Source organism: Brachypodium distachyon, chromosome 2 (genome assembly GCF_000005505.3).
Source record: "Brachypodium distachyon strain Bd21 chromosome 2, Brachypodium_distachyon_v3.0, whole genome shotgun sequence".
Lineage (NCBI taxonomy): Eukaryota > Viridiplantae > Streptophyta > Magnoliopsida > Poales > Poaceae > Brachypodium > Brachypodium distachyon.
In genome coordinates, this window is record NC_016132.3 from 47,467,238 (window position 1) to 47,477,236 (window position 9,999).

At 41.1% G+C, this 9,999-nt stretch overlaps 2 protein-coding genes and 1 non-coding gene across 4 annotated transcripts; 1 reads left to right on the forward strand and 2 right to left on the reverse strand.

Annotated features, from left to right (window-relative positions):
- Nucleotides 1–437: 437 nt before the first annotated feature.
- On the reverse strand, nucleotides 438–9,391 carry LOC100842033 (ABC transporter B family member 4). Of its 2 annotated transcripts, XM_024460171.1 has the most exons (11): nucleotides 9,283–9,391; nucleotides 8,509–8,700; nucleotides 8,059–8,280; nucleotides 7,084–7,322; nucleotides 3,810–4,335; nucleotides 3,462–3,735; nucleotides 2,723–3,356; nucleotides 2,404–2,632; nucleotides 2,035–2,301; nucleotides 1,648–1,911; nucleotides 438–1,373 (listed from the first exon to the last, which is right to left on the reverse strand). In XM_024460171.1, the coding sequence occupies exons 1-11, from the start codon at nucleotides 9,295–9,297 to the stop codon at nucleotides 729–731; spliced, it is 3,507 nt and encodes a 1,168-aa protein (XP_024315939.1). In that variant the 5' UTR covers nucleotides 9,298–9,391; the 3' UTR covers nucleotides 438–728. The 2 variants fall into 2 exon arrangements, with proteins under 2 accessions (XP_024315939.1, XP_024315938.1); XM_024460170.1 differs by having other exon boundaries at nucleotides 2,404–3,356.
- MIR7759 (microRNA MIR7759) lies at nucleotides 7,579–7,886 on the forward strand. Its single transcript, NR_127048.1, has one exon. It is a non-coding gene; the product is annotated as a microRNA MIR7759 (primary transcript).
- LOC112271134 (ABC transporter B family member 21-like) lies at nucleotides 9,297–9,999 on the reverse strand. Its single transcript, XM_024460175.1, has one exon. The coding sequence runs from the start codon at nucleotides 9,761–9,763 to the stop codon at nucleotides 9,434–9,436; it is 330 nt and encodes a 109-aa protein (XP_024315943.1). The 5' UTR covers nucleotides 9,764–9,999; the 3' UTR covers nucleotides 9,297–9,433.

Below are 9,999 nucleotides of genomic sequence, written 5' to 3' on the forward strand. Positions count from 1 at the left end.
CGATAAGAACCCATCCCGGTCTAGCCCAGTAGGCAGTAGCACAAGCCAGAAGGAGAGAGATGCCGGAGATTACGGCGCGGCCGCCGGTCGACGGCGGCAGCGCGGTCGCCGACCGTGAGGTATGCGCTGGTCTAAATTTCAGACCCTCTTCAGAATTCAGATCACGCACATCTGGTGGGCGCGTTTATTAGTTTAGCTCATGTAGCACCTCCTCACTTCCCCAGAAAACTTTTATCTGTTCGTAGCCATTTGATCTTCCGTAGAGTATGCGAGAGGAGCTGCTCCTCGCCGCGGGGGAAATTGTTGTTGTGGAATCTGCAGTTTTTGAAGGAGCCATGGAGCTAGCGAAATATCGTCTCATCTCCATGTGTTCCTTCTATTGCTATTGAATATTGATGCAGATTAATACTCCATTTAAAGCAAATCTTTGTTCCTATAAGAAAAGGCTGAATCCTGTGGTGGAATCAGTCAGTGCATCGGTTAAATTACTCTCATACCTACAATCATAGGCCTTCCATGCAAACAAACTGTTACAATCTTGTTTTCATTTCTCAAATCACAACAAATGTACTCCCTCCGTCCTGAAATAAGTGACGTGGATTTGTATTGATTTTCTATACAAATCCATTTTCTATACAAATCCACGTCACTTATTTCAGGACGGAGGGAGTACTAATATTCCCAAATCGTTTTGCTAGGAACAAAGAAATGTCAAAAGAAACATAATTCTACTCAGAATTTGAGCGAAGTTCAACCAGCGAAGCATAGGCTCCATCCTTGATTCGCATCAGGGCCTCATGCTTTCCTTTTTCTGCAATTTTACCTTCCTTGAGGACTGCTATCATATCAGCCCTTTTAATTGTGGAGAGGCGGTGCGCCACCACAATGGTGGTCCTGCTGACCATGACTCTGTCCAATGCATCTTGAACGATACGCTCAGATTCTGTATCCAAGGCACTGGTTGCCTCATCAAGTAGCAGTATCTTAGGGTCCTTTATAATCGCCCTTGCAATAGCTACCCGCTGTTTCTGCCCACCAGATAGTTGCACTCCTTTCTCACCGACCAAAGTGCCATATCCTTGTGGCAAGCTTGATATGAACTCATGGGCATTTGCTGCCTTGGCAACAGCCATGATCTCTTCCTCTGTCACCTCTCCATGTTTCCCATAGGTTATGTTGGCACGGATGGTGTCATTGAAAAGCACCGGCTCCTGGCCTACCAGCCCTATCTGATCCCTTAACCAGCTAATTCTTATGCTCTTAATTTCGACTCCATCTAGTGAGATTCTACCAGAATCAGGATCATAGAAACGCTCCAGTAAAGCAATTATTGTAGACTTGCCAACTCCGCTTTCTCCAACGAGTGCTATGGTCTGTGGAAAAGGAAGACAAAGGTTACACCACAACTGTTTTTGTGCTAGGGAATTATCAGATGTGAAATAAAGCATCTGAAGGTTGCATAAGAATATATTTTTTGACTGGTGTTGCTTAAGAATATCACTGGAACTGAATAAGTCACATCCCTTTTTAAGTATGTATTCTGATTTCATGCCAAAAGGTTGCATTTATAGTTAGTTATTCCAATGAAAAGCATTTCAGTGCACCACTAATAAACAAGACTACAAAAAGTTGGAAGGTAAAATATACCTTTCTGGAAGGAATGTTCAAGGTAAAGTCACTGAATATTTGGACATCAGGGCGTGATGGGTACTTAAAACTGACATTACTGAAATCAATGTTGCCAGTAATGTTTTCCAATGTTAGGCCCTCACTGCTACTTGAATCAACTTTGGACTTCTGATCTAGGATACTGAAAACTGAAATGGCAGAATCCGTTGCCTTTGTTGCATCAGACGCCAATGCACTTGCTTGTGAAACCCCAACAGCTGCTAAAGCTAAAGCAAAAAAAACCTGAAAAACATCCAAGGAGTTTCCGAATGATTATGGAAGATTAATATGTATAGTTCCATACATAAATGGTAACTTGAAATCTTTTTTTTTCAGGCAATCTTGAAATGATTTAGGGATTCTTACTTTGAAAACATCTGAAAAAGCCATTTTCCCCTGATGTACGAACTGTGCACCAACATAGAAACATAGAGCATATGTGAGGTATAACACCAACAATGAGAAACCAAAACCAAGCCCTCCAACGATTCCACTTCGAACTCCATGTTTCCTTAAAGCTTCACATTTCTTGTTATATGTTGTAACCACTCTTTTCTCTGCACTAAAAGATACTACTGTTCTGATACTACCAACAGAATCAGTTGCAACTTGGCCTGCATCTTCATACATCTCCTGCATAATAAGATCACAATATCATTGTAAACGATTGAAGGGTCCTTAGGGTTTCTTATCCTCAAACAACAACAGGAAATAAATTTCACAGTTATGCACTACCTTAGCGTCTTCACTAAACCCCTTCAAGAACTTCACTTGAGCATAACCTTGTGCACCTACTAAAGGGATGACACAAGTGATAACCAGTGCAAGCCTCCAATCTGTCGAAAAAGCTATGACGAAGCCAGTGATTAATGTAGCTATGGATTGCAACATAATGGCCAAGTTATCTCCTACTAAGCGCCGGACATTTAATGCATCAATTGAAAGCCTTGTACCAATTGCCCCACTGTAAGTGGTAAAGCAAAATCTTAGTATTTGCGTAAATCTAAGTATGATGACAAAATATAAACTATTTATTATCATTTGAATATGATACCTGGAATTTGAGGGATTATCAAACCAAGCGATTTCTTGACGCACAATATTTTGAAAGGACAGAATTCGGACACGCTCTACAAGCTTGCCTCCAGCAATTCCAAAGAAAAAATATTCTGCTGGGATTGAAATCAGAGATGCAATCCCCAGAACAACAGATATCAATGCCCAAAAGTTAGAATCTTTTCTCAGCTTATCTGGTGATTCATAGAATGATTTTATAACACTAGACATTAGTATACCGAACAGTGGGAAAATGATTCCATGCACTGCTGCCGCTATAGAACCAAGCAGAAGAAATGGCAACTCTGGCTTGTTAAGATAAAAAAGACGTCCAATTGGTCCTTTCTTAAGGGCCTTCCGATCAGTAAGCTCGTCCTTTTTCTGTCCGCCTGTGTTTTCATCCTCATGCAATTCAACAGATAATCCTAAAGGGTTCTTGAAGGAATATCTGTTGCTATTGCCAAAAGAGTCTTTACTCATTGACTGTCGAATCGACAAACTAGTGCTTTTTGATAAGGAATTTGGCACTCCAGAATCTTGTATTTTATGCCTTTTGTCTCCACGAGTGTCTTGTAGCCTAATAAGCTGGGAGTAAGCTCCATTTGTATCCTTCACCAATGTATGATGAGTACCTGCATAGAAGGGATATGTTTGTGAGACAAAAACATTATAGGTTGCAGAATAGCAATTTTCTAGAATGTAGGGAACGAAGTACTATATATAAAAGAGATTCTAACCTTGTTCGACTATTTTCCCTTGACGAACAACTGTGATGCAGTCAACATTCTTTACAGTGCTCAAACGATGAGCAATGACTAGTGTGGTTCTTTCTATCATTATTCTATTGAGTGCGTCCTGAACTATCCTCTCAGATTCCACATCCAATGCACTTGTTGCTTCATCTAGCAAAATAATTTTTGGATCTTTAAGGATGGCCCTTGCAATTGCAATCCTTTGTTTTTGTCCTCCAGAAAGAAGAGTGCCACGCTGACCAACTAATGTATCGTAGCCCTGGTATGAAACAAAAACATTGTTAGCTTAAATTTCCAGATGCTGTGCGAAGTATTCTAATTTTACTTATATACATTTGGTAACTTGTCGATGAAGTTTGCTGCATTTGCATGTTCAGCTGCTCTCTTGATCTCTTCAAGTGTTGCATCTTCTTTGCCATATATTATGTTCTCTTTAATGGTGGTCATAAAGAGCGATGGTTCTTGGCTAACAAGACCAATCTTCCCTCTTATCCAATCAACCCTCAGATTCTTGATGTTGATTCCATCTATCATAACTTCACCAGCCTGTGGATCGTAGAATCTTTCAAGTAAGCTTATAATAGTTGACTTGCCACTTCCACTCTCTCCAACTATGGCCATTGTTGTACCACTGGCTACTTGTAATGACAATCCGTCTAATATTAACTGTCCAGGTCTAGCAGGGTAGCGAAAGTACACATCCTTTAGCTCAACATCACCCTTGATATTTTCTAAAACCATGCCACTGGTATCATCTGAATCTATATCTGGTTTCCTCTCAATTGTTCCAAACAGTCTGTATGCTGCAGATTGACCTCCCGCGATTGCAGAAACTGATGGTGTTGCGTTACCTAAAGAACTGTTATGAACAGTGGAAAGTGCCATGTTTAGCACATTATCATACCATATGCAATGGTTAGTTTATTTGTCGACATGAAGTAAAGTATTTAGTAACTACTAGTCCTGCATCTATTTACGCTCGCTGAGGAAAACATAAGATGAAGATGGAGCAATGTAAAAAGAATAAATAGCGTCCTGCAGAGGGCTTACAAGCTTTCCCGTCAAAAGGAGGCCTACAAGCTGGTTATCACATAAATTACAATATGTTAAACTTATACATGTGGCATGTAGATAATAGCGTCATCAACTTTTCTGCATATGCCCTGCAACTTGTATCTTCTAGTTGAATCTTCAGTGTTTCTTCTAATAAGGGTCCAAAAATCTACTCCCTTGGTTCCTTAAAGATTGCCATATTAGCTTTCATTAAGGCAAGGCTTTGACCACAAATTACTATGTACCACAAATTACTATGTTAAAGTGTGGTTTATATGATATGAAACCACAAGTATTATGAAGTACTTTTGATAACGAATCTAGTGATAGTAATTTCATGTCATATAAATCACACTTTAACATAGTAATTTGTGGTCAAAGCCTTGTCTTAATGAAAGCTAATATGCCATTCTTTAAGGAACGGAGGGAGTAACATTTTTCTCTGCTTTTGTCTTTTTATATTTCTATTGGAATTATCGGTGCCAGCCATCATCCATTAGTATGATTTTATTTTATAATTTGCTAAATTACATGATGATTATTTGTTCATACTTAGTTGAAAGAGGAGATGGTATATGATTGTTTACCCAAATTAGCATTTGATAGTGTTACATGTTGAAGTGTTAAGTGGATTGCTAGCCCTTTCAATTGGATCGGTCTTTTGGTTGTGTTGGCTAGTGCATGAAGCTTGACATGGTAACAGAGCTAAGGTCTCGAGTTCGAGTCCTGGCTTTCTGGTGCCCCCTCCGTCCACGTATTGGCCTCTTGAGCCATACCTCTGAGTTTACACGTGAAGAAGTGGATTACCTAGCCCTTTTCATTAGATCGGTCTTTTCGTTGCGTTGGCTAGTGCATGGAGCTTGACATTATAGACTTACATTCACTTATCATCATGTTATTATGGTATTAATTTATTACTTGGCAGATTTTTAATTCTTGTCAACTGTAAAATAGTGTTATTTGAATAGTTAAAACATAATGATTGCTATTTGGGGTTGCTTCCAAAATATGAGAAAATTGCATGGCGGGACCTTAAACTTGGCAGGCATGTTCAGTTTCATCCATTAACTCGCAAACTTAAAAAGCGGGACCTCAAATTTGTCTGGCCAGTTCATTTTAGTCCAAAATCGGCAAATTCGGGCTTAATTTGGCCACGCTGGCAGCTGACATGGACATGGCCGGCTCAAGGGGGTTTCACAAATTTAAGGGCGATGGAATCTTCCGTTTAACCCCCGTGGAAGAGTTAGGTCTTGAACCCGCGGTCCAGCCCGCGCTTGGAAGAGGCCGCAACTGTGATAGTTTTCAGAAAACCCCCTCCCTCATCCTCTGAACATCCTCTCTGCGGCCACGATATGCCCTTGTCGTCTCGGGGCCAGGACATGATAGAGTCGCCCGCCTCGCCGGTGAACCCACTTCGGCCCGGCATTGGTGGCGTCCACGGAAACGGCAACGACCAAGGGAACTGGGGAGGCGATTGAATGCTGGTGGTGACGAGAACGGCGGTGTTGACTGCTACGGCGGAGCAGCGGGTGGTGCTTCTGGAAAGAAAGGATTGGGGAAAAATTGGGGAATTGGCGCTAGGGTTGGCTGTTGATTCAGGATTTTGAGGGATTTTGCCCTATGGGCCGCGGGTTCGAGACCTCATGTTTCCATGGGGTTAAAAGGAAGATTCGATCGAACAAAAATTTGTGAAAAGGACCTCCTGAGTCAGCCATGTCCACGCCATGGCCGAATTAAGCCCGAATTCTCCAAATTGGTCTAAAATGAACTAGCCTGCCAGGTTAAGGTCCTGCTTTTCAAGTTATCAAGTTAATGGATGGAACTGAATATGACCGCCAAATTTAAGGTCCTGCCATGCAATTTCCCGTCCAAAATATCTAGCGATAACTGCTATAGCTTTCTGTGGGTTCCTTAAGACCTCCCCATGAGGCCCATGAGGTTGCGATAATTGTAGTTTACAGCCTTAGTTCAAATTTGATGGATCTTCATAGCAAGAGAGTTCTTTACAACAACAACAACAACAACAACTAAGCCTTTTGTCCCAAGCAATTTGGGGTAGGCTAGATAATCTGATCCCACGAAAGTAAGTTTATTTTCCCTTGATTATGATAGAATTTATATATTGTCATTATAGTATTTTTGGATTTTTGTAAAAAGTCCCTCAAAGCGAAGGAGGTGTCCTTAATCTTGTCAGTTATTGTAAATATATAGAAAATAAATAATAGTCTGGACCGCAACCACTGCCAATGACATTATGCCCTTATTTACCACTGAACTATAAATAAGTAGATACTCTGTATTATTTTAATATCTAAAGGTAACACCTTGAAAGAAACAACTAACATCTAGAGTTCCTTCTAGAGATTACAGAAACATATGTATTTAGATGGCATGTGTAAGACAAAACGGTTGTCTGGATTTTAAAATAATATGTATGTTTAATATTTCCATTCATTCAAATGGTCCTTCAATAAGTTGAGGGCTTAGCTACACTGAACGTCACTTATTGTTAAATCAGCAATATCTTCGCAATGTCAAGATTTCAGAAACTCACGTTGCACCAGTCAACACGGCAAATAAAACAGTGATGATCGTCCCTCCGGTATAGCCTTTGTCAATGATTAGCTTTCCACCGTACCAGAAGGCTAGGCCATAGCTGCTAAATGAGATGCAAAAGACAGAGCCCATGCCAAAACCATTGATAAGGCCTTCCTCAATAACAGTCCTGTATGCCCTTTTTATGAAATTGTTGTACATTGCCATAGCTTTCTTCTCACCATTGAAGGAAACAACCTGTTTATAAGAGATAGGTTGCTACTTATTGTTTGCTTCACCAAATAATTTTTTGGCATATATTCAACAAATAATTGATATAGTCCGAAATGACTGAAGATAATTGTTATTAATTTCAAGAGTAAAGTACACCACTAGTACATAAACTCAAAGCGAATGAACACTTTAGTCCACGAACTCACAAAATGCACACATAACGCCCTAAACTCATATTACTTATACACTATGGTCCAAAAACGGTTTGGAAAGGGTATCTGGACACATAGCAGCCACGTCGGCATAAGCGAGTACCGCGGGGTTGCTGTTGTGCATTCTCAGGGTTTTTTTTACCGCAAAAGCGCCATTCTGGTTGATATGCCTTCTGATTTCTGGGAATGGGAGTCAGAATACATGGGATATTTGAAGTCAATTTGGGGTTCCAATTTGGTTTCTGTATCCTGGAGATGAAGGGTTTATGGGAGCACAAGGAGAGAAGAACATCACTTTTGCGAAAAAAAACCCCTGAGAAAGCACCACATCAACCCGTGGCCCTGGCTTATGCCGACGTGGCTACCACATGTCCAAATTTACCCCTTTCAAACCATTTTTTGGACCTAAGTCTATCACTAATATGAGTTTAGGGTGTTATGTGTGCATTTTGTGAGTTTGTGGATTAAAATGTTCATTCACTCCGAGTTTATGGACTAGTGGTGTACTTTTAGTCTAATTTCAAATAACTGGTATAACTTGAACTCACTGTTCTTATAGATCCAATTGTCTGCTCAACAATGTCCCCAGCATCACTATATGATGTTAGTCTCTTGCTAGAAGTCCTGGTTAGCAGCTGCGCAGACACTGCACCGGCAATAGCAACTAGTGGTAGCGACGTTAGCATGACAAGAGTCAGAAGCCAGCCTTTTGTAAAAGCTATTATAAAACCACCAATGAAACCAGATGAGAGTTGTACAAGCTTTCCTGCCTGAAAATGAGAATGCTTGAATGTCAGTACCACTGCACCAGCAGCGCAAGGTGGGCATTACTGCCTAGAATGTATGAAGTACACTTAGCTAACACAAAAACTTATGGAGTATTTTCTAAAATGATAATACTGATGCATGCCATTAACTTGTTCCTGCAAATCTGTGCAGCCTTGGAATGTGACAAAAATGTTGTGTTCATTTGTTTAGTACTCTCATGAAAGTATTACCTTTTCACCAAGAGCATCTTGAATTATGACTGTATCGCTAGACATTCTAGAAACTGCTTCACCAGTTGTCATTTCTGTGTCGAAGAAAGCAATATCTTGTCTCAGAACTGATTTCAGGTAAAGAGAACGAATGCGTGCTGACTGCCTTTCTCCTGCCATCGTCCAGCATGACACCTCTGGAACAAATAAAGGGTGAGCCTTTTTTACTAGCAATTCTGCCATCAGTATGCAAGTTAACCAAGTATATTACTAGATCATTGGGAAATGCAGTTGGTAGTTCTCATGAGATGAATGCATGATCATTAATAATGATTGGTTTGTTCTGATCACTGTATCTGTATGTTTACCATTCACATGCGAATAAAATTTTGTTTTCCTTTTTACGTTTTCTCTGTTTCAGGCCGGCAGCCCAGCACCACCCATGGTGGCTGTGTAGCTTTTGTGAAATTTGGGCCCTTTCTTCTAATACAAATACAAGTGATTCATGTTTTGATGTGTGTTAATACAAAAGGGTACCATTTCATGCTTTGGAATCTAACGAAGAAATAGGTAAAACAATTTGAGAGAACTGCTTCGAGTATTGCAGTGCCAGTGCATCATTGCTCAATGCTCATTTCATATCCTCTCTCGCAAGTTTATAGAATACCCTATAAATAACTTGGTTAACTATCTTCTGTAGTTTAGTTCAGTTACAAATGTTATATCCCGACTGAATGTATAACCAATTTTCCATGCATGCATGTTATTGCTTGCCATCTAATGTTTCATTGACAGAATGACAGGTAACATGTACTTACTGTTTGAAGAATAGAATGGAAAGTATACTTACGAAGAAAGCAGGCAACTGCTGTTCCGATGCCCAGATATATGAGGCTCAGGACAACCTGTAGAAAGAACATTCTCTGTTATAACGGATACTTACTCTTCAAGTGAAGTGATCACTGTGATCTGAGCAGTCGCTTACCTTGGTTACACTGCGGAGGATGGTGCTGCTCGTGCTCTCGCCGAAGGAGTTGATGACGTTCCCGAAGAGGACCGATATGAGTGGCTCCGACACGCCGTTGCCCATCGCCCCCACCGTGCCGACCACCATCAGCAGCACGTCGAGGCGGTCGGCGTACCTGAACATGCTGAGCAACGGCACCTTCTTCCGGGCCGCATCCTTCTCCGGCCGTCCATCCTTTCCTTGCTGATCGCCTCGGTGGCGTGCTTCTCCACTACTAGTGTCAGTACCGGCTGCTGCTGTGGTGTCCATCTCCTGGCAGCTTTGCTGATGTGCTGGACGAGCCGCCGTGTCGTTGTATAGTTTCTTTCTGTTCCTGGCAACGGTGGAGGCGCTATATGTACTCACTTTGACGTCACCGGAGAGCGTTTTGACTGTTGGGCCTGGGTGCTCGGAAGCTGGAAGCGACCAGGAAAGTTTGCAATGGGAAAAGCAAATGGACTAAGCGCACGGATTATGTTAATTATGACATGTGATTACGAGAAGAC